Source organism: Astyanax mexicanus, chromosome 18 (genome assembly GCF_023375975.1).
Source record: "Astyanax mexicanus isolate ESR-SI-001 chromosome 18, AstMex3_surface, whole genome shotgun sequence".
Classification (NCBI taxonomy): Eukaryota; Metazoa; Chordata; class Actinopteri; order Characiformes; family Acestrorhamphidae; genus Astyanax; species Astyanax mexicanus.
The window spans coordinates 13869910-13895615 of NC_064425.1; the positions used below are offsets into that span (position 1 = coordinate 13869910).

The following is a 25706-nucleotide window of genomic DNA, read 5'->3' on the forward strand; positions in this document are numbered from 1 at the left end:
ATATAGAACTAGTGGCACTGTGCATGTAGTGCCAGTGAGGCTCTGCAGATATAAAGTTGGGTAAGTTGTGGGTCTTTTAAATTAAGTAACTTTGTGTCTCATTTCTATTACCATTACTATTATTATGAATAAAAATTAGTTGTGACAAAAACTAAATATCAGCTTAATTTATCTGCCATCAGCCTCTTTTGCACTTTAAGTATCAGCATATAATAAATATATCGGTGGATCACTGATATCTATTCTGGGTGAAGAGCAGGAGGAGGGTGACTTACAGGAATGCAGTTTGAAAAGCAGTTTAACTGTGTAGTCGTACAGATGACTGCTGTCCAAGATGACCTGGATCAAAGGGGCCAGACGACACTGACCGGCGGCCGTCACAGACACTGACCTGGACATGTCCAACGAGCTGAACACTGACGAGAGAGACACACACACACACAGATTAAAAACACTTAAACACTCAAACACACATACATAAACACAGCGCTGGTTTCTAAACATACGACTCATAACATAACAGACTATAAACGTTGCTTTTTCATAACACTGCATCTATTAATATGAACATCGCTGTGCGTTTTCTGTGAATCACTGCTGCTTTTATCCAAACAGCACTAAGATCCCTCACTCCCTCATTCCTATTCACCACCATGCATCTCGCTCTCTCTCTCTCTCTCTCTCTCTCTCTCTCTCTCCCACACCCTCTCTTTCACTCCCTCTCTCTCTCCTTCCCTCTCCCTCTCTCGCTTCTTCTCTGATGCAGGTCCTATGAGACGATGTTTTCTCAGTGTACAGAGGTGTGGTTTCCTGTGCCAGGGAGCAGCACTTCAGCCAAATATACACACACTCACACACAGCTGTCATTATCCTGCTACTTCAGACACATACATCTCTCTGTCTGGCACACTACACACTTTGTGTTGCAGCTCTAGTGCGCGCACACACACAAATACAAACACAAACACACACACACACACACTTTTATACACCATCAAGACATAGGATTTTATACTCTCTGACAACAAAACCTTGTACAAGCCCGACATAACATAACATAAAAAAAGATTATGATGATCTGCAAATTCTTTTTAAATTTATATTCAATTGAATTCACAACAAAGACAAGATATTTAATGTTCAAATGGATAATATTGATTGTTTTTGTAAATATTCACTCGTTTTTAATTTGGTGCTGTAACACGTTGTAAAGTAGTTTTGAACGTGGCAACAAAAGACTGTGAAAGTTGAGGAACGCTCTAAAAACACCTGTTTGGAACATTCCACAGGTGAACAGGTTAATTGGAAACAGGTGAGGGTCATGATTGGGCCAAGAAATTGAGACATCATTATCTGAGAAGAGGCAGACAGTCACACACAGCGTACTCTCAACCAGAAACCACCGTCCACCTGGAGAACTGCATCCAGCACTGAGGAGTTGACCCAGCACAGAGTGCCAATCATACAATCACACACAAACACCAGGGAAATTTTTTAGGGTATCCAATTTTCTGGGTAATTTTCGAGTATCAAATGTCCATGTTTTTGGACTGTGGGAGGAAAACGGAGTCCGCGGAGGAACCCCACACAGACACAGGGTTACCCACCCAGATAGGGACTCTCCAGTGCTGGGAGTCGAACGTGCTAACTACCGAGCCACCATGCCAACATTCTGGGATATCGGACTGTAATCAGTCCACACCTTCCATGCATCTTCGATAATAAGGGAGGAGGTAGAACACATTGAGGTGCTTTTAGTAAACTTGGCTTATTGTGAACAGAACTTGAGCTGCAACTGATGACGTTTCTCGAGTCCACAAAGTACAGACAAGAACACAGACTGAGAAACGGCTATTTTCAATGCTGAGCAGTACACAGGGGTTTTATAACATTATCGGGTCCCATCCCATACCGTGTATTCTTCAGAAAAAGGCTAGGGATGTTTTAGATCCTTTTCCCTGTTGCTTTTTTAGCATCCTGACACAATGTACAAAAATAAACTCTTGACCTCTGAGCAGCAAATCAATCAATCAATAAGAGTGGAGGAGAAACTCACCACCAAGGAAGAGGTTCAGCTCACACTCCAAGTAGTCAAACATCTCCACAGTCAGCTGGAAGCTACAATTGATTAGGAGAGAAGTGTTGTTAAAGACATCAGTGAACAGAAAGAAGAAAACAGCCTTTAAATATCTGAGAATTAACTAAAAAAAAAAAAAAAAAAAAAAAAAAACACTGAGGAAATAAAAAGCAGATAGGTAAAGAATTCAGTTTACATGTGCAACATATAAAAGACAGAACTCACAAATTATTTACGTCGTTCTCGCCTGCCTCTTCAAGCTGTCTGTTAGACATCTGAAGGTTGCCGGGGAAACGAGGATTCTAGGAAAAAATAAGGGAAAATGAGCTTCTCGTGTCGAGCTTAAGAACATTCAGGACATGTAGCCCATATTTAAACTTATGTTGAAAGAGAAAGGTTGATTTGAGTTACAGATTACAATATACAGAAAATCAGTAATGACGCATTAAAATATTTTTGGCCGAACCCAAACAAAATAAAAAAAATTGTCCAAAAGCGGAATACCACTGTTTTAATTAAATAGTCTAAACATATTTTTTACCTTGTTGTTCAAAGGAAAGCGCAATTACAAAACTCTGTAGAGACTTCTAATTTGAAATGAAGGATGAAGAGCGTGGAGCATAAACTGATTGCTAACAGCCGGGTTTGAGGATTCTAAAGCAAAATACGGGAAAATTAGATTCTCATGTCAAGTTTGAGAAAATTCAGGACATGTAGCACAATTTATCCCACTATTTATCCAACTGCTCAAGTGTTCAAAATTGAAGGTCTATTAGAGTTACAGGTTACAAGAAATAAAAAGTCAGTTGAGATGCTATAAAAAAGATCTTAATTGGTCAAAATCAAACAAAATGAAAAATTTGTCCAAATACCAAATATTATATTATATTGTACCAAATACGTTTTAATTTTTTTTTTTTTAATTTTTTTAAGGTTTTCATTTATTTTAAATGGTCAAAATGTATTTTTATTTTTATCATGAAAACGCAATTACAGAAACAGAGACTTTTATTTTTTAAATGAAGGATGAAGTGCGTGGAGCTTTAGCAGTGATTGATAACAGCCGGATTAAAAATACGATGCTAACAGACACAGCATCTGCCTTCTGCTCCATTTTGAATCTTGGAAACCAGTAAAGTGCCACCACTGCTGAAAAAATGCAAGAGGAAACACTGCAATGTGATATAAGATTCTTCTGCATAAATATATATATATATATATTTTTTATAAAGCTTTTTTCACTTATCCCAGGTTCACACTACACAATTTAATATCTGATTCAGTCAGCGACTGTGAGTCAAAATCAGTAACTACTTACAGCCAATGGGATCACATAGAATGTGAGAACCACAGGTCCAAAACTCATCGTCTGCATGACCAGAGACAAAAGCTAAAAACTTTAAATTAAAAATAATAATTAACCACTAATACTGAGTTAAGTAGAATAATGTATTTTTAAATTATTATTCCCATTTTTCTACAGCAAACATGATTTAGTCAGTAAAGGAGCTGCATAACTGACCCTGTGAGCTGATTGGTTGGTGATCTTAAAACATGATGTCTCCGATACTGAAACATTTGATATAGTTCTGTGTTGAGGACATGAGTACGTATTTCAGTATAAAATTTTAATTCATAAACTCTGATTTTACTTGCTTCATATTAAACCCATTCTTTTTGGATAGGGGTGTGACGAGATCTCGTGGCACGAGATTAAAACGTGACGATATTTCTCGTCGGGCTTAAACCTGTCTCGCGGGAAGAAAAAAAACAAACGCTCTCTTCAGTCAATCAGATCTGTGCAGACGCGGTAAGGGAAAAATAAATAAATAAACCGCACACCGCTCCTCATGCGGGATCGAACCCGTGTTGTCAGGGTCGCGGTCCCGCTGCTCCGGCTGTTGAATTGGGACGCGGCCATGAAAAACGCCTTTATAAGGAGATAGGGAACGAGAACGGGCGAAAACTAAAGTCACATCGAGCGCGCTGGGCGTGACTAAAGCGTGATATAGCACTTAATCACAACACAAGTTAACAATCGGTCCGGACCTTGGCCTGTCGAAATTTTCTCTAACTGGACCATACTGCATTCTAATTAAATACCCCTGGCATAGAATATGCTTCTGCTACTTTTAAGTTGTATATCTGGCTGCATTTTGGCTCCAGTGGAAACAATAAACGGTACCAGAGTGACCAACAAAACACAAACCATATGTAAATACTGTAGGTAAATCGTACACGTGACTGTTTCATAGGCAGTTGTACTAATCCCTTAGCTCTGTACTGTATTTAAAATGTTCTGTCTCTGTTTGCACTTCAAGCATAGTCTTAATATGACTGGTTATAGTTATGCATAGTTAAATTAAAAGAGATTTAGGAGAAAAAACACAAACCATAGTCTTAATATGACTGGTTATAGTTATGCATAGTTAAACTACAAGAGATTTAGGAGAAAAAAAACACAAACCATAGGCTTAATATGACTGGTTATGGTTATGCATAGTTAAATTAAAAGAGATTTAGGAGAAAAAACACACACCATAGGCTTAATATGACTGGTTGTGGTTTGCAGTTATTGTTTGCACTATATTAGACCTAGAAAAGTTTTTTTTTAATTTTACTTATTCTTATTTCTATTTCTTATAGAATGAATGTGTGACAGAAACCAGTCTGTTAAGTTTGCGTTATATGATTTTGTCAAATAAAATTCTAATTTTCAAGCCAATTTTAATTTGACATTTTCTTTAAAATTTTATTTTTAAATCTCGTCTCGTTCTCGTGAACCCAGTATCGTGTCTCGTCTCGTGATATTAGTGTCTCGTCACACCCCTATTTTTGGGTGGGTATTCATTAGTCGTGTAGTGTGAACCTGCCATTATTTGAGAAAAAAAAGTTTATTTTCTTTTTCTGCTTTTTTTTGGGTTGCAAAATTTTCAGTGCATCCATAGTATCATACTAGATGCATTTATCTACCCAGGAAACCAGTAGATAGATGCAATCCTCAGCAGACTCTTGACACTCACTTTGATGTGAAACTCCATTTTGGTGATGAGCAGTTTGAGGTAGATGCTACACAGCTTCCCATATCCTTCACTCAGGTGGCCCTGAGCCATGCAGGAAATGCAGGAAGATGGGAAGAAAGAAGAAAAGATTATAATCAATAAGACATCAAAGTGGAAGACACCATCAAAGAGCTGCTGAAACACTGCCGGGTTTATAAAACTGACAGACAGAGCATAGTGCCGAGTGTGTGAATTTACATGAGAGGTCCAACAAAGGTCAGATAGTTTGAGTATTTCCTTTTTCCTCTCCCCTGTTCATGTTTGTGACATCATAACAGGAAGGGCATTGTCTTATTTGAAGGAATATTTTCTCCTGACTCAATTCTCTGAACACAACATCAGCAAATCAGTTACGGGGAAATGACCAATGTTCCCTTATACAGAAGCGACTGCTCAGCATGTTCTCTTCATCCCATCCTTCCTTTAGCCTGGTGGAGCAAAGCCAGCGCTTATATACATACCCTTTACTGTACCAGAAAACAAAGCAGTGCAAACATGTCTAGGAATAAGTCTTCAGAAGAAGAAAAATATTTTTTCAAGCTTTTGTTAATTAGTGTTTCCAATAAAATAAAAGCTGCTGATCCAGGGGATTTATGGACATTTGTGTTGTCGTGTTTGTGGAAGTTTGAGCACATATGCCTTATGCCTTTTTTTCCATGTTGTCTCATGTCTGTGGCTCTCTCCTTTTTTCTATACAAAAATGCAACATATATATATATATATATATATATATATATATATATATATATATGATTCTTTGAACTATAGACACAGTTTTCATGCATCTTGGCATGTTCTCCTCCACCAGACTTACACACTGCTTTTGGATAACTTTATGCCAGTCCTGGTGCAAAAATTCAAGCAGTTCAGCTTGGTTTGATGGCTTGTGATCATCAATCTTCCTCTTGTTTATATTCCTGAGGTTTTCAATTTGGTAAAATCAAAGAAACACGTCGCTTTTAAGTGACCTTTTATTTTTTTACAGAGCTGTATACATATACATATACATATATATAGTAAATGCAAGATACTTAGAATATATGCAAACAATCCAATGGAGAGGTGTTTAAGTGCAATATATATTTGCATCACAGCAGAGCTTCTTACAAACGTCATGTTCACAGAAACTAGGGCAGTCTTACTCTGCTATGGTAAAATAGTTCAATACACGTCATTTACTAATTACAGCTCTCAGCTGAGGTTAGAACGACTGACACACACACACACACACACACACACACAACTCTATCACTGAGCTGTCAATCATCCTCCATCAACCGCCCCCCTGACTGTCAGTGACAGCGAACACAATCACACTAAACACTAAACACGTCCAACACGCCGTGCTGATCAGCAAGAGCAAAACCGAGAGGCCTTTAAAACACTAATCAAACACCCCATCATAATCATCATAATGCAAGATCCTGACATCTGCACTGTGCAATTTAGAATTAAAGAATAAATTCTGAATCATAATCTTACACAAATAAATTATTAATTAAAGAAATTAAAAAGCACAGTAGTCTGTTTAAGCTTAAACCAGTACCTATAATAAATAAAAATAATAAATAGAACGTATACACATATTTATACATGGAACATTTATATTAGATGCACAAAAAATGTTAGTCTTCAAAATGTGAGAATAAATGAGTCACTTACCCACATCCTGCTCATGTCGGTCAGGTCAGCTTTATTTCGTACAGAGTCTTTAATAACCTGAGAAGGAGACACAGTGCTGGAGATATTACTGTATACACACACACACGGTCCTATCTTACACCCTGCACAAGGTGCATTGTGATGCTCATTGCTATCTTACACCCCTCCAACGGTCTATTTTTACGTCTCCCACCATCATCGTTTTATTGCAACAGTGCTTCTGAATATCTATACTGATGGGTGTGGTGGTAAGAAATGAGGTGTGTTTAGGTAAATTTCTGGTGTATTGCCATCTTAGCAGTAAAAAAAACACAGGTGCTCTACTGACTGATTTGAACCCTCACAACAGTCATCAGTCATACGTTCATTGCTATCTTGGTAATGCATGTTGTCGCGCAGACACCCCCACTTATTACACACATGAACACACAGCAGCACAAACCCAACTTTTACTTCAAAAATAAACAGAATTGCTATTTTAACAGTGCAACTACCTGGACGTGTCCAACACTTGCTAGCAGAGAAAATTTACCTGCTTGTTCATGCTGTGAATGTGCGACAGCAGCTTATTTACAGAAACAGCAATGTTATTTTTTTATTTAGTATTCTATTTATTGTTGATGTAAAAGTTGGGTTTGTGCACCAAAGCACGTCTGTGTGCGTCACGAGCAGCAGTGTACATGTGTATTTAAGATAGGTATGAACATACCTGACTGTTCATGTATGTCTAGATTGTATTCAGTCAGTGGAGCACCTGTGTTTTCGTTACCAAGATAGCAATAGCAATTTACTAGAAATTTACCTGAGCGCACCTCATTTCCTGACCACCACACCCATCAGCGTAGATATATTCACAAGCACGGTTGCTATTTAAACGATTCAGGTGGAAGGTGTGAAAATAGACTGTTGCGCAGGGTGTAAGATAGCAATGAGCATCTCAACGCATCTTGTACATGGTAAGATAGGACCCTGTATGTGACTTGCTTAAGGCAAACTACCTACTCACATTTGGATGGCCATCCCTCAGCAATTTATGGAAGACATGGCAGAATTTCCAGCAGAGCACAGCATTGCTGGAGAGCGGTAGGCGGTTGACAGCCGCCCAGAAGGTGTGAGCCCCCTTCTCATGGTGGGTGCCCAGGATGCAGGGTGGGAAGGACAGTTAAGGACGATTTACTTGGAGATAAGAAGCAGCAGTCTAGCCCAGGCTCAACGTATTCCTCTAAGCTTCTGTGCAACAGCATGGCCTGCTGTTAATCCTGGGCTGCTCTACAGGTGGTAGAGCCAAATGCAGCAGGAATGACTAACACGGCCACAAAGAGGGGAAAGTGGATTATCTGCTCCTCCAGGAAAACCCCACAGTGAATTACTGAAGGCTAACTGATTTCAAGTTTTCTTAAGTAAGTAACTAATCATAAATACACTGTAATGCATGAGGGTCCAGCTCTGGTTCTGGCGGTCCTTACTTTATCACAGTAGGGGTGGGCAATATTATATCATATACAATATATTGTGACACAGAAATATCATGATACTAAAAATCCATATTGGGATAATAGGTATGTTCTGTCTTAAAAGTAGTCTATTATTTACTGTGAAGTTTTAAGTGTATTTATTGTATAATTGTTTTAGTTAGCAGTTCATATCGTCGCTGTCCTATGAAAAACACTTCTCCATTTTTGTTAATTTTTAGTTTACTACATAATTTGAACAGACAAACTGTCCCTTACACTCTGCCAAAATTTATTAATGCATAGACCAATAGAAACTCTTCAAAATGACCAGAAATAAACTGTTTTTACATTGACTTCCACTGAAAGTTTACAAGGTTTTTTCTGTTTTGGAGATCAGTGTTTTTCATTGGACAGCGACGACATGCATGCACTATTATTTTATGCTGTATTATTTTTTTGCCACATTATGATTATACTGTTCTACCATTATACTTTATTCCTGAAATTAATGAATTATTATAGTTTTCCTATATCGCCAAGTATATCGTTATCGCAAAAATACCCTGAAATATCGTGATATTATTTTAGAGCCATATTGCCCACCCCTATATCACAGTTTAGTGATTTCCATCCATTTAACTAATCACACTGTGGTGGACTCAGGCCTAGGGATGGGTATTGAATTTCAATACCAAAAAAGTACAGACTAAAATGTCTCGGTACTTCTGAGTACCGAAAGGTCTATTAGAGTAAAAATGGTCCTTATTTTCAATACTTCCATGAAACTCATAAACTTGGTAAAAACATGGAAGAGAGCACACAGCGAGGTAAACATGTAAATGTGCTCTAAAGTCTGACTCTACTTTTAAAGATTCACCCACACTTAATTTCATTCAAACTGTCAACACACAGTCGCTGTGCTAAAAACTTTCAGGTGTTTCCTCTCTCTTACTCACTGAACCTGACAATCATGGCTATTGGTCAGAACCAGGGAGCACATCACAGAGCATGTCAAACTAGGCGACAAAAAAAAAAAAAAACATTCTAACATGCAAGCCTTTTCATCTGACAATTGTACAGCGTTGCTACACATAGCTTCATGCATCCACCTCTTTGAAAAATTAAAACCTATTTTTTTTGGAGAAGGATGTTGAGGTCTTGTTTTCCCTCCACAAAATGGTAAAAGCAGACTTATGTAAATTTGGAGCATGTTTTAAATGTAGTGCCTTCAACCACAGACACATCTTTTCTTTGAAAGGGGTGGATACAAGTTATATGGTGCTCCACAGCACTTTAATCTTTTTTTTTCAACACTGAGCCAGAATGAAAAGCACACAAAACAGGACTGAGCGTCAAACATCTTAAAGCCAAAACTATCTACCAAGTTTTATTCCTATCAGTTGATTCCTTCTGGTTGCAGTTTGTTTTGACAGTGAGTGTGTGCTCACTTGGAATCTGAAAGGTGTTACAGATTTTTTTTGCTGGTCTATTTTCATTCATTCACACAAATCCATCAGTTCAGCTTCTCTCATCCTTTACCAGAACAAAAGAGTAAACAAAACAAAAGGATATTCCTGGCGTGTTTCTCTTTGACAGCGACCTCCTGTGTGTTGATGGCCTTGTTAATGCTCACCGCCTGTGCAGGAAGAGAACAACAAGAAGAGAGCGTTAGACATCAGGCATTTCACCACCACAGACAGGGAAAACATTAACAAGCAGGCCAGGAGCTGCTCCGTATCGCTGTGGAGGCCTATCTGAGCAAAATTCTCCCGCTGTGAGAGAGCAGCAGAATACAAATTACTCTCCCGTCCAATAGCGTACGTCAGGTAGCACTGCTTAAAAACACTTAACTCTCCTTAGAAACAGTTTTTACAGCCTGGTCATACAAAACAATGCTTTACTTGAACACCAAAACACACACACACAAACAGTTAGGCCCATAAATATTTGGACAGTGACACAACCTTCACGGCTTTGTATGCCACTGCACTGGATTTCAAATGAAACAAGTAAAATTTTATTGAAGTGTAGACTTTCAGGTTTAATTCAAGGGGTTGGCCAAAAATAACCTATGAAGCTTTTAGTAATTACAACCACTTATCTACAAAACTTCCTCATTTGAGGAACTTAAAATAATTGGACTAAACTTAAAGATATTTTATAGGCTGCATGAGCTACTCCATCTTTAATCTCATCATGATCATGAGCTAAAAACAGGTAAAATGTCTGGAGCTGGTTCCAGGTGTGGTGTTTGCATTTAAAAGGTGTTAAAGAGCTCTTAATGGAGGAGAAACAGAACATTATTCGACTAATAAAAAAAGAACACAGTGGTGAGCTCAGGAACTTATAAAGGCCTGGATGTCCACGGAAGACAACTGTGGATGATCACAGAATCCTTAGGTCCTTAGGTGTATCAGTATCTCTGTCTATCATAAAGATAAAACTTCAAATACAGAGGGTTTACCTCAAGGCTCAACACAAAGCTCACCACATCTCCTGTAAAACATGGTGGTGGTAGTATGATGGTACGGGCGTGCATGGCTTTCAGTGGCACTGGGTCACTATTGTTTATTGAAGATGTAACAAGACAGAAGCAGTAAGATGCGACAACCCCATGGGCCCCTTCAGGTGCTGCTCTGCCAGTGCACGGACAGGGCTGTGCCTGATTGGTTGAATGCTGCCTGAGTTCACCTGTGCAGATGGACGGCATATAAGCTGGGGGTTTGTCTCTCCGAGGAGGGGCACCTTCTTTGTTTGTGTAGGCACGTTTCTTTTCTTTCTCCCTCTTCACTCTCCTCTCTTCTCTCTCCTCCTTTCCTTTGCTTTGCTTCTACATTTATCACTCACTGACGCAACATACATCCACTCACTCACGACTTACATTGCATACATACCCTAGACATTTTGAATTAATTTATATTTTCAAATTGATTTGATAAAATTATCCTTTGTTTTGAAATGTAACTCTCGTGTGGTGTCCCTCTTTTATGTTGCGGGGTGTGGACGAGCCCATGCCGTAACAAAGAGGAATTCTGAAGTTTACAGGGATTTATTTTAACCAAATGCAGAAGAACTATTTATAGTTGACTTCATTTGTGCAATTACTTATGAGCCCCTGAAATGAGGAGGCTTTGTAGGGAAATGGTTGTAATTCCTAAACACTTAATAAGATATTTTTGGTTAACCCCTTTTAAATTAAACCTGAAAGACTACACTTTAATAACATCAAATTTTTATCATCTTAAATCAAATGTAGTGGCAGGCAGAGCCCAAACCATTAAGAATGTGTCACTATCCACACACACACACACACACACACACACACACACACACACACACACACACACACACACACACACACACACACACACACACACACACACACACACACACACACACACACACACACACACACACACACACACACACACACACACACACACACACACACACACACACACACACACACACAAAGGCTGGGAAAGCTCTAAAGCCAAACACACTAAAAAAGAGCCATTCAGAAAGCCATCAGCCATCTGTTGCTCTGCATTCGTTGCTCTAGTCCTCTAGTACTCCCTCTCTGAGGTGCTGAGCATCAGCTCAGGGGCAGGCAGACCTGTCCCTCACACTGTAAAGGTAAATATGACGTAAACTTTCATTTCACACTTTCTGATGCTATGGTGATGTTTGTTGCTGGAAGTGAAACCCCCCACACATACAGGCAATGCTGTCACCACCCGTTTTTGTCACAACATACGCTTGCCTAAGAGGATGAAGTCACAGGAGGTCAAGTGCATTTCTCAATCTCACTTCCTGCAGATGTAGAGGTTCTAGAAGTTAATCACTGGTGAAGTTTCTGAAGCTACATTCACAAGTACAACCTCCCAGTTCCAGTGAAATTGTGATGTTGTGTAAAACAAATAAAACAAAAAACGATGATCTGCAAATCCTTTTCAACCTTTATTCAATTCAATTCACTGTATTAAAAACCCACATCATTCTGTAAGGGATATTAATTACCATATGGGCTCCGGAAAATTTCAGAAAACCATCGTCAGTGAATACAGCTCACCCACCAAGTTTTACGTCAAGAAAGAGTGGGAAAGATTTCCACCTACAAAGGTTAGCTATTAGTCTCCTCAGTTCCCAAACACTTATTGAGTGTTAAAAGGAAAGGTGATGTAACACAGTGCTAAACATTTAAAATGTTTTAACATTAAATATCTTTGTAGTGAATTCAATTGAATGTTGGTTGAAAAGGATTTGCAAATCATTGTATCCTGTTTTTATGCACGTTTTGCACAACGTCTAAACTTCACTGGAATTGGAGTTTTATGCAAGCAAAAATTATGACTACTCTGATCACGACTTTTGCTCAGCATACAACAGAGCGAGGAGGTGGTGCTATAGCCCATGCTGTGTTCACTGACTTAAAACATTATCAAGCTTTTTATGTGGGTCTGAATCCAGAATGCTGGAGCTGGAACACTCGCTTAGACAAACAAATGTACAAGCTGAAGAATGAAGAACTAATGGATGGACAGACACACCCACAATAAAAAAAAGCACAGGCAAACAATCAAATGTACCACAGACCGGGAGAAAGACTGATAGGTGAGCTCCCTTCCTGTTGTTTTACCCTTTAAATTTACTTTAAACTATATTATTTTTAAATATTTGGAGAACATATTGCCTAATAAATTACTGCGATAAAACAATATTACTGACAGACATTTTAAGACCATTTCTGGACCATTCTGGAGCAAATTCATATCAGCCTGAACAGCCTAGAAGTTTTCAACTTTACTGAAAGAGCAACTTAGAACAATATACAGACATGACCTCAATCATCCTTGCTGATCTTGATTTTGGTCAATGTGTTAGCTTGCATCTTTGGGTAAATGCATGTTTTTGTTTATGTGTTTGATTTAAAGAGAATATTTAAAGTCAGGCGCAGCAGTGTCATAAAATTGTCATAAAATGAGAATATCATTTATCGCAATAATTTCTAAGGTAATAAATACAGATACAACATTCCTACTTCTTCCAAACAGATCCAGCACAAGCTGAATTTATCAACTCGCTGTCTGGTAGTGGCCTTATGTTGAAAAGTTTGGATAGTACCAGATAGTACCAGACAGTTGGATAATTCCTACTAGGGCTGAAACGCCAGTGTAAACAAACACCAATTACTAAAGGTGTGACGAGACCCTAATATCACGAGACGAGATTTAAAAAGAAAATTAAAAAAAAAACATCAAATATGACTCGAAAACTAGAGTTTTATTTGACAAAATCATATCAACGCAAACTTAACAGACCGGTTTCTCTCACACACTGATTCTATAAGAAATAGAAATAAGAATAAAAAATAACAATAAAACTTTTCTAAATCTTACATAGTGCAAACAATAAGTGCAAACCATAACCAGTCATATTAAGACTATGGATTGTGTTTTTTTCTCCTAAATCTCTTTTAATTTAACTGTGCATAACCATAACCAGTCATATTAAGACTATGCTTGAAGCGCAAACAGAGACAGAACATTTTTTTTTAAATACAGTACAGAGCTAAGGGATTAGAACAACTGCCTATAAAACAGTCACGTGTAGGATTTACTTACAGTATTTACATATGGTTTGTGTCTTGTTGGCCACTCTGTTACGGTTTATTTCCACTGGAGCCAAAATGCAGACAGACATACAACTTAAACGTAGCAGAAGCATCTTCTATGCAAATGCCCGAATTTTCCTCCTCTGCTGAGAGCTGCTCTCACTGCTCAGCCACCACACTCGCTGCTATCGCTACTGTGTTGCTAGATCCCTCTTAAAAAGTCCACACTAAACTGTTTTTTTTCAGGTGTAAGCTTGACGAGAAATATAGTCACATTTTAATCTTGCGAGATCTCATGCTACGAGATCTCGTCACACCCCTACAAACTACATTTGACTAAACAATTCTGTTTAGAAACAGTCTGTCTTTGCTGTCTTTGTATTACCTGTGGTAGTTAAACTACTGCAAAAAGCATGATAATGTGAGTTTAAACAGGGTTAACCCCTTCATTAACATTATTAACTCTAGTTAAATGAGTTGGATAAATGTTAGGGAATTACTGTATTTTGTCCACTCCATCCAGCCTGTGTGAATGTTTCCTATAATATACTTTGTAATTTTTAAAATAATATAATATATCTACGTCACACTATCAAAATGTACAGCACAATTATTCTAGCCTCACCAGTAGGAAGTACAAATTAGAAGGCATGAAAAAAAAAAAAAACTAATCGACTAATCTAAAAAATAATCATCAGATTAGTCAACTACTAAAATAATCATTAGTTGCAGCCCTAATTCCAACAGACTGAAAGAGATGCAGGATGATGGTTGTTTTGTTTTAACCAGTGAGGCAGGGAGAAGCTCGGGAGGAACCAGAAGAGACTCTGCTCTGTTTCCTGATCCTCAGCCTCGGCCCTCGCTGCCAGACTCCCCCGCTAAAGGTGACAAGGCCAGGCTTTGTCTGGGCAAGATGGATTTGAGGGATAAGTGTCTCATTAAGTCGCAGCTGGGCTCTGGGAATCAGGGAGGAAGAGGAACGTGGAGGGATGAAGAATAAGGGTGTTGGCTGGTGCTCCTGCATGCCTGAGCTGCAGTAATTGTAGTGGCAGGCCTGAGTGATAAACTGACCTCTACAGCCTCTCTGGTCCAAACTAGAGTTCAGAACAGGCTCTACATCTGACTGAACTTCAGACCATATTTACACTGCCATCAGACCATAACCTAAACATGATCACTATGTTCACCAACCCCTTACTGACGCAACTCATCCATGAAGGATAGATTAGGCTTAAAACGCAAACGGCCAATGAGCGATTAGGAACAGAGTGTTTACATCACAACAAAAGCTTTAAACTCCAAGTCTAACACTCCAAAGGCGGCGACCAGTTCTGTGTATCTTTGCAAAACAAAGGCTAATTTTCCCATAAAATCAGTCGCAGATGTAGGTGCTGCTGGATGGCTTCCTGTGCCAAAAGCAAGTGATTCCCACACAAGTGTTGCCCAATTTGTCCAAACCGAGACTTTGTCGTTTGAGTGAATGAGAGCACTAGCTGCCAAAGTCTCCTGGCGTCCACTTACTGGCATCCAGGCCCCATTATTGCCTCACACACTTGGCAGCAAGCTGAGGAGCCAATTCGGCAATGACTGATTAAGAAAATTACGTTTGGAGAAGGAAAAAGTATAATGGAAGGATCAATAGTTGCTAAAGATTTACTTTCTTACTGACAATTACACTTATATCACACCTTTTTGCCACTTTAGGCAATCAAGGATGCTTACAATTACATTCTACATTCTACACACAATCACCAGTGAGAAGCAGCAGCCAATGGCCCAATCGCAAGCAGGCAATCAGGCAATCAGGCACAGATCAGGCTCAACTGGAAACCACCGTCCAGCTTCATGTATTTGGACTGTTTGAGAAAACCAGAGTGACCTGAGGAAACCCACACAGACACAAGGAGAACATGAAAACTCCTAATTTATTCTGTATGAAGGCTTTATTTCATTTTAAGATTAATGGTGGAAATGTTGGTATATTCTCCCTCTTTTTTAAAATTAATTTGTGAGGGTAAACTGATAAATTACATTATTGATGGGCACAGTTGATTGTTCAGTCACTGCAGAGCATTTACAATACACTCCTAGATAGATCACTCCACAACCACTGAACAGTATGCAGAGTAAAAGATTAATACACAGCTGTGAAAAAAAGTTAGAGACCACCTCAGTTTCTAAATTAATTTCTCTGATTTTGCCATTTATAGGTATAAGTTTGAGTAAAATGAACATTGCATTTATTTGCAGAAAATAAGAAATGGCTGAAATGAAAAAAAAGATGCAGAGCTTTCAGACCTCAAATAATGCAATACAATTAAGTTAATATTCATAAAGCTTAAATGGCTCAGAAATCAATATTTGGTGGAATAACCCTGGTTTTTAAATCACTGTATTAATGCATCTTGGCATGTTCTCCTGCACCAGTTTTACACACTTCTTTTGGATAACTTTATGCCCCTCCTCGGGTAAAAAAATCCAGCAGTTCAGTTTGGTTTGATGGCTTGTGATCATCCATTTTCCTCTTGATTATTTCAGAGGTTTTCAATTTGGTAAAATCCAAGAAACTCATTATTCTTAATGGGTCTTTTTTTCCAAATATATTTATTTTGCTGTGTAGTGAAAAAAACTTAAATTGTGTAATGCAAGGAGACAATGTCTAATAAACTGGCTGATTAATTTGACTACTGTCAGGTTAGATAACTGTTCATTTTTCTGCATTGCCAAAATATCGGATTAGCTATCGAGGGGGGGGGGGGGGGGGGGGAGTGATCAGGACATCCCTAATTGTAAAATCATGAATCTAAAAAAACACAGTGCAGGTGCATTATTCCAGCACTCTGAAGAAATAGCTAAGTCATACCCAAAACATTTTAAAACTTGGCCGAGGATGAGTATTCTTACAGATATGCCCTGTGATGGTCTGCAACCACAGTCCCACAGATACCAAAGGAAATGACTCAGCTAAACACCTCACAGCTCATTTTTCCACCAGCAGCTACTCAGCAATAGACTCTAAACGTTCTAAATGACAACAACAGTGCTCATACGCTCCACACTACAGCTGCTTTATCCAAGCATTTCTGCTCTGATCACGTCAGTCAATTAGATCCTTAATGGCCGTGAGGCTGGAGGCTTTTATATGAGAAGCAGAAGAGCAGAATGAAGCTTGTTAAGGAAAGCATCTGTGAGTGATGATCCAAAAACATCTGCGCTCGGAATCAGCCCGCGTGTACAAAACGGCCAAATGAATGCTATGAATCAGGTCAATGGGATCAGACAAGAGCGCCGGTCTCAGGAATATGAAGCACATCCGTCCTCGGATGACCCGTACGTCTGGAACGTAAGGAGAATGTTAGGGGGAAATGGCATTCCGTAGAGCAGGTCTTCTTATTTAACCCACACAGCCCTAATCACAAACGTAATCACGGTCCTGAAATAACCTAAAAACTGCAGCTATTCTGGCATAGAAAGCATAATTAATTTAAATCCCTCATCATGCTACAATTTGCTTGTTTTTACATTCCATGGTATATCTGTCAGAGGTAGATTTAAATCTGCCCAATAACATTTATTTCAACCCAATCCTGCATACATGGAGTACATAAATAATAATAATAATAATCACAAAGTTTGGATATTTGATTTCCGAGAAAAAGGAGAAATCAGGCAATAAAAAGAGAAAAATATTTATATTTAGTAAATATCGCAATTTATATTGCAGAACCAAAGAAAATATCCCAATGTAAAAGTATGTGAATTGCTGTACAGAACTGCACTGCAAAATTAATAACAAAAAAATCTTATAGGACAACTTGAATGTTGTTGGATGTGTTTGTTCGTTCTTATTTTTTTTTTCCTGCACTGGAAATAAGTATCGGATCGGCACTCAGTATCGGCAGATACTTAAAATCAAATGACTTGGGGGCAAAAAAAATGTATTGGGACATTCCTAATTGAAATAATCAATATATTATGATATTACGATTTGTTTTTTAGGAAAGCAAAATAAAAAAGTCAGCTTATCTAGCCTATCTGAAAGCTTCAGTGGAGTACAACACTGGCTTTAACGAGGTTCTGCAGTCTTGCTAAATTATGTCATTCACATGGATAGGTTAAAACATTTTGTTAATTCTAAAGTTGCTTGTGTCAATAAAGAATTTGGTGCCTTCGACAACCAATTTTTTCCAATTATAAATTTTCACAAATGTGGATATTAATCAGGCATCTATTTGTATTATGTATCTGTGGGAATGTAAGTAAAACCTACAATATTTGGCACAAATTTAACAGGTTTTACCAAGTCTGTGGCAAATGTGGGAAACCTTAAGAGACACAACGATCACAACAAGATTGTCCAAAGGCCTTCCAGAGAAGCCATATTTCTTTAGTTCCTTTTACAATCCATGAAGGTACTAAACTGTCTAAATGGGACTTTTTATTCGACAATAATGTGTATATCACAGAGCCACTCCCATCTATGTTAATTATATTGAGATATCTTATCTCTCTTATCTCAGACATTAACGTTACTAATGTCCTGCGGTAAACGTTTATTACCTCACTTTTAGCCGAATAAGGCATTAGTCATATTGGGAAACAGCAGGTCACTTGCTGTGTTGTGCACATAGCAGCTGAGTGAACGCGGAACATGGATGAAGACACTACTTGACAAAGCCTGTGATTGGTCGGTAAGAAAAGCAGCATTGCCGAATCCAAACACCGAACTTTGATTAGCATTTCATTAAAAAGACAGACCAGAGAAAACTGTTCTTGCTTCCTTACTATAGCAAGGAAAACAGTGCTGAGGAAGAGTTTAAATAAATGATCAAACTTTTACATCTAGAGAAAATAAGATACACACTAAACAGTAGATATATGGCATCCCTGTCTACAATACTGACAGCACAACATCAGATTAAACAAGGGTAAGTTAGAAGTCCCTATGGGATGGGGTGTTAACAGTGTTTATAGTTTGTGAGTTATTTCGTTTTTTATGTTTATCCTTTGTGCTATGTATAATAAATTGTGAAGGTTAATTGTACATGTGTATATTTGTAAGTGTTGAGAATGCATTTATACTTCTGCTTAATAAACAAAATATTAAAAGAAAAGAAATCCAGGCACAAATGTTTACGCTGCTCATTACAAACGTATAGCACATCCTACGTTCCACTGAAATACCGTACTGAAACGATCGCCCACAGGAAGGGCAGTGGCCGAGGGCCACTCTCAACTTCCTGTCTTGGCACACCCAATCCTGCCCATTTCCTGTTAGCTAAAGTATGCTTGGCTCTACACATGTTCCTCCACTGAAGCAGCACAGCCAACCCAAACAATCCCTTTTAATGCAGCTGAAAGAACACGGAGGAGTTTAGTTCTATAATTGTATACTGTGTTAGTCTTGAATCTGGAATAAATACATAAATCAGTTTTTTATCTTCTCAGAGTTGGTATGAAAACTGTAAATTTAAGGGCTGACTATTGTATCTTACCAGACAGAAACTTATGGCTCCTGTTTTAAGATTGGAGTAGGTTAATCGAACAAGTTGAGACCAGGGTCAGGTCGAACTCAAGGATGTTCACCACTCACTTGTGATAGGTAAAACGATGGCTGATGAGGTCCATTAAGAAGATAACAAATAAAGACCTGAGTCCAAGGAAGTTCAGTCTGGCTATTTTACATTATAATTTCATTATATTATACTGCATTTGGCAGATGCTTTTATCCAATGCAACTTACAAATACTCAAGTACACTTGCAATACAGGGGAATATGAAATATGGCAAAAACATTTTAGGTAGGGCCTAAAGGAGGTCAAGGGTAATAGTAGGATAGAGGAATAGCAGAAGGGGAGCAGGGAAAGAGGTTAGATTGGTAGTAGTTAGTTAGTTAGAGGTGTTAGGAGAGTAAGTACTCATTGAAGAGCTTGGTCATTAGGAGGTTCTTAAACGTAGCAAGGAACTCTTGCTCTGGAAGGTAGTTTGTTCCACCTCATTTCCTTCTCCTCCTCCTTTATTCCACTATAACCCTTTGGCCTCCTAAAAAGTTCCTCTATTATTAAATGTAGATCATTATTTGGGAAATGCAATGTAATGTAATGTAAAGTAATGTAAAAACTGACAAAGCTATTTTTGGACTTCTTATGTTGTATCACACCAGATACAACATACATCAGCATCACACTTGACTAAATCTTTCACTGTCCTCCCCCTCACCCCTCCACCTTCTGGGAACCTCCTTTACACCCACCCATCCATCTCCTTTCCTCCTCAAGATTGCCTGAGGAGTCAGTCCATTCCAGCTTAAACAGAGACACACTGCAGATAATGAGCAATGCGTGAGGTAACCGTCTGAGACTTTCAGAATCTCTCAGGCTCACAGTGCGTAGGCTTCGTATTGAAAAGGCTAAAAATAACAACCCCACGCTTCCTGACCCTCCCCTCAATTTATACACTAACGTCAGACCAGGTCTGGAGTCCTGCGTTCTGCAAAACACAAAACCCACCACTGTTCAACAAAAATAACAGCAACTACATCAGCAGCAGAAACGCCCACTTATAAAGTACACACTTCTGCTTTGTCACTCACACACTGCTTTACTGAGCTGTGGGCCAAGACTGCAACTGAGCCTGAGTCTCTTTTCCCTCTTTAAAGTTTATTTTAACCAGTGCTCTTCTCTCCAGCTCCTGCTCCACCCCTGGATAAAAAAGGTCACTTCACTGAAAAGCAGCCACTGTGTTGCTAAGCTACTCTCCCTCATTTTAAAGGGTAACTAAACCCACCGATTTTTTTCACATTCGAAAAATAGCTTAAAAAAATGGGAGGTGTAGTTTGTCAGGGGCACTGGGTGATGTATTGATTTAGGGGCGGGGCAGGAGGCAAAGCTGATTGGCTGAGCTGGAGCAGCAGCAGTGTGCCTCTGATAGCAGTGAGACAGATGATTGGAAGTCACCGATTGATTGATTGATTGATTGATTGATTGATTGATTGATTTATATATTGTGAGTGAGCGCGTACCAAAACACACAGACACGTCATCCTCACTTACAGCACAGTTGAACCTAAGAGGTACAGGTGGAGAGGTAGAAATGACTGCAATATAAGCAAGGAAAATGTTTATAAGAACTTTTAAGCATGACTAGTATGTTTTTTTTTACTTCAAAATGAACACATTTCAGCTATTAATGGAAAAATATGGTTTAGGGTTAAGTGCCTCTTTAAAGAGCATATCACTGCTTGCTCATATCTGACTCAAACATCCGTTTGCATGGAACACTCGTTAGTCAACACCTCATTAGGCTTCTGGGGTGGAAACACACAATGGCCCATCCATACAGGTCAAGTTAGATGCCTTCACTGGTATATAATGAGTGTGAAAGTAATGCAAACCGGCCTAACATCACGCTGCTGGAGAAGTTCTGCAATATGGAGCTTGAAAGATTTAGTCAGACCCTAAAAAGGCTAGGCCTCAACTACAAGTGCTTTTACTGCTGCTTGACTCGGTTCTACTATCCAGTTGTGGACATGGCTTCATATTGAATGCTGAGGCAATGAGACAGCCTTTTCAGTGATGTTTAAAACAAGGGGCAATGAGCATCAGAGGAGTCTGCTTGATTAGGTTATATGGCCTGAGGGATAAAGTCAGAGGAACCAGAACATGATAATGGTGCCATTATAGACAATAAACCATGTGGGTCAGGTTTTACGAGCTTGCAAAGCAACGGGCTCTCTAAAGAATTGCCCCTCACCCCAGGCCTATAAAGTAGATCCTTTTGGTTTGTCTGGGGGAGCTCCTAAAGATGCAACCACCCCCCTTTGGGAAGCAAACATTAAACCAGAGATTCTGAACAAGATCTAGACATGAGATTTATGTGTAAACTCCAGAACATCTACTCAAGTAATGTTTAATTTACACCAATCAAAATGTTATCAGACAGAAACGTCCAAATGCTCAAGATATCAGTGAGATCTCATGGTTTAAATAATAATATTTTGAGCATTGCATTAAGGCCTGCATGCAGGTCAATGCTGATACTGTAGGTGCAGTTTTACATAGATTCAGACCCCATTTACATCAGGTCACTTAATTCTTCTTGTTTATCAGGATTATAACTTGATGAAGCCAACTCAAATTAAAATGCAACTGTAGACACAACGAAAATCGTTAGAACAATTACAAAGCTAATTACTTACTCAGACTACTTCAAAAGTTGGTCTGAGAAACATTTGAGCATCTTGTAGATACACCAAAACCCTTTCCAGTACAAACAAAAGTGTAATACTAGTAATAACTGCTGCATTACAAGCAAATTCACATATTCTGCTGAATGGCTGAACGATATGCATTATACAAATATCCAGCATGTTCAATAATTTATCCAGTCGGTGACTGGGAGTCAAGATTAGCAGCTACCTACAGCCAGTGGGATCACATAGAAAGAGAAAACCACAGGTCCAAAACTGATCTCTTGCAAGACAAGAGCAAAATGTTTATAGACAGTCTGAACACTTTCTGTTTCCCTGTTCTATCAGTAAATTACTGGTAACTCTATAGAGTTCACAAGTGAGTCCTCTAGAATGAGGGTGAATGGAGATAAACCAGTTGTGTAGTGTGAATATCTCAACGACTGACCACTCAGAAAGTCATAGTAGTGACTTTGTGTGAACCAGACATAACTCTTTACAGAAAGACCAGTCCATAGGAGATCTCATACGTGCCAGAGCTTGTTTTCATACCACTGTCGAGCAATTCCTGACAGAAATAACTGCAGAAGAGAGAAAGTCTGGACAGAATGTGAACAGCCTTGAGCAAGAGATGCTGCAAAGCAGCAAACCAGAGTCAAAACAAAAGTTAAAACAAGTCTTTTGTTGACAAAAAACATTGCAGACTTTGCTGAGCCATGGAAAACCTCATTCAGACCAGTGATTTAGACCCGCAAGGCTGGATCACTGCTCTGAGGGCACCGCACAGCATCAGTGCTCAGAAGAACCGGTGTGCATTCTAAAATCCCTCCATGAAAGGCTCGGAGGGCACTGTGTCGGCATGCTTAAACTACTGGTGCAAGACACAGGGATGGGGGTGAATACAGAGAACGAGGACCTGGCTTAGTCTGCTCTGTGCACCTGCTATAAAACTTCACAACCTAGCAATGAAAAAAAGAGACAACATTACTAGGAAAATGCAGTGCTCCAAGGGGTTCAAACTGAACTAAACAGTGATTTGGTTGCTAAATTGTGGCTGGGTGGTTGCTAAGATAGTCTGTTAGCCTGAATACAAGTATATTTGTCTAACAGAGCTGTGTCCACAAGTTTTTGGCTAAATGTTGGAATGCAAAAACATTTGGCTAAGCGGTGGAATGCAAATGTGTTTGGTTAATCAAACCGTGTCCGCAAAATGTGACTGACTGTTGGCTAAAATGTGAGGGGTCAAGATATTTCCCCAAAAATGGTGGTCCACTATCTTTGACAGTACTTGAAAGCAATTGAAAGAATGAGGGCAATGTTCTTTCTTTCAGCCAGTGTGGGAGAGCTAAACATTTTTCCTCTCATTGGAATAAATAGCAATGATTTCACAAGAACACCAATCAATTAGATTGTTGAGGTTACTAAATGTGTTGTCTCTATCTTTTCTAATGTCACCTGCACAAAATATTTCATTATTTTTTTAATTTTCAGTTTAAAGTAAATGGACAGATTTGAGTGTATTCCTAAAGTAGAGTTTTGGCCAGAGTAGTTCTGATCAGATGCTTACCATATGAATACTACTGCACTCGTCCAAAAGCTGTGCTTAAGCGAACCAATCCAGATCAGGATATTTAGGATGTCAGAGTTAAACCCTTCCTGTCAGAGACCATTTCAGTGTTTTTTTTTTTGACTGGGTCAATTTTGATAAGAACATCTGCTGAATTACACGTACACAGGCCATGTTATTTATTTGTAATGATTATCAACATAAACAACTGTGCCTGAATTGCTACCTTATTTTATTTTGTATTTGCACAGTCACAACGGCCTGCACAGCACTGGCATTTGTTATTAAGAAACATGAGACCACTTTACCTTGGTTTGTCCTTTTAGAATCAACTATGCATGCTATGCATTAGTAGATGCTACCACTAAAAGACTGACCAGAGAACAGTAACTAGATTTTCTCTTTTTTACCACTTTCAAACGTAAATATCTAAAAACATTGTGGCACAAAAAATAAAAAGGATGAATAAGAGTAAGAACAACAGTACTTCCTATTGCAATAACACTAAGGAAAGTATTTCTACCAATTACTATTGATTCCACACTTAAATAAAATAAGCATAATGGGTAAACTAAATAACTGGTGTCACTATTATCCAAAACAGCACATAAAAAGCAACTCAAAAAGGGCAACTCATTCACCAAGACATGTGTAAACAAGAAAAATGCAAGAAATCCAATTTAAACCGATGCTGCTCATTCTAGAGACTCCCTGAATCAGTGGTTCTCAAACATTTTAGACCATGTATCACCCACACTCAAACTAAAAATTTAAAGTACCACCTTTAAGGACATATACATGCAAATGTGGGTTGAACAATATGGGCAAATAATGCAATGTGTAATAACACTGTTGGATATCCTGATGTCAATGAGAAACACAATTAATTAATGCTGAAAATTCCAATGGAGATGCTGCAAAATGACTCTTATTTTGAAGTTTTACATTTGACGAAAATTGTGATTGTTTTAAAGATGTAATGTGTTTATCTGACAGTGACAATATGTCATTGTCTGCAGTGAAACTAGGCAAATTCTTAAGATCGAGAGGTTTGGACATTGCCTGGTACCCAAATGCATTTGCATGTATAATATTTTATTAGTGGTACATGTTTGTACTACAGTTTGTAAACCAATGGCCAAGATTAAACAGGACTCTCACACTGTGTGACCTCAGAGTTGAACTTTCATTAGCAAGCATGTAACCCTAAGTAAGTAATCTCCTTATTTAGTAGGCACATTTCAGGGTTCTGTGAAATGCTGATGTTTGACACACAGCAAACACTTCTAACATCTTGTAAAAGGTGGTAGGACCAACCCTGCAGTTTCAGGGTTCTAAGGTTTTCTCTTAAAGCCTTATTCATGGTAAAGAAAGCAGTTAGAGAAACAGAGCCAAAGCACAACAGCTCGACTACCACACGGACTGTATAAAAACTCAAGACTAACTAGCCAATGAGCTAGCAATCTAAAAATCTATATAGCTAAATATATCTCCACCACATTCAAAACACAGCAGTCTCACACAATGTGACCTCAGAGTTGAACTTTCATTTGCAGGCAAGTAATTCTAAGTGAGTAATCTCGGCATTTATGAGGCGAGTTTCTGAGTTTCTCAACACACAAATAGCAGGTCCCAGTGAAATTCTGATGTTTAACATCCATTTATAAGGCTGATACTTATTAGTTTAACCGTTTTAAGTGAAATGCTGATCTTTAGCATGTAGCTAACACTTCTAACATCTTGTAACTTGTGGTAGGACCAACCCTTGGGTTTTAGTTTAGTGTTCTTGGGTTTTCTTTAAAGTCTCATTCAAGGTGAAGAAAGCTGTTAGAAACACAGAGCCAAAGCTCAACAGTTAAATTTTCACACACCAAACCTAACTAACAGTACACAGTATGATAACTAGGGATGAACAACTGAGAACAAAACAACAGCAGCAGCAACAACACATATACAGCTCTAGAAAAAAATAAGTGACTACATCAGTTTCTCTGATTTTGCTGGTATGCCAAATATTGTCATTTAGAGCAGTTATTTGCAGAAAATGAGAAAAGGCTGAAATAACAAATAGGATGCAGAGCT

The 25706-nt window shown here is 38.6% G+C and overlaps 1 protein-coding gene across 2 annotated transcripts in view; it reads right to left on the reverse strand.

Moving 5' to 3' along the window:
- Positions 1-25706, reverse strand: part of hip1 (huntingtin interacting protein 1) — a 63246-nt gene that overhangs the window by 24189 nt on the left and 13351 nt on the right. For both annotated transcript variants that reach the window (XM_022670243.2, XM_049466890.1), the window contains exons 2-8: positions 9828-9891; positions 7808-7950; positions 6802-6858; positions 5101-5181; positions 2303-2379; positions 2057-2118; positions 276-416 (exon numbers count right to left, since the gene is read on the reverse strand). In XM_022670243.2, coding sequence (XP_022525964.1) covers positions 276-416; positions 2057-2118; positions 2303-2379; positions 5101-5181; positions 6802-6858; positions 7808-7950; positions 9828-9891 — 625 coding nt within the window. The remainder of the gene's footprint in view (positions 1-275; positions 417-2056; positions 2119-2302; positions 2380-5100; positions 5182-6801; positions 6859-7807; positions 7951-9827; positions 9892-25706) is intronic.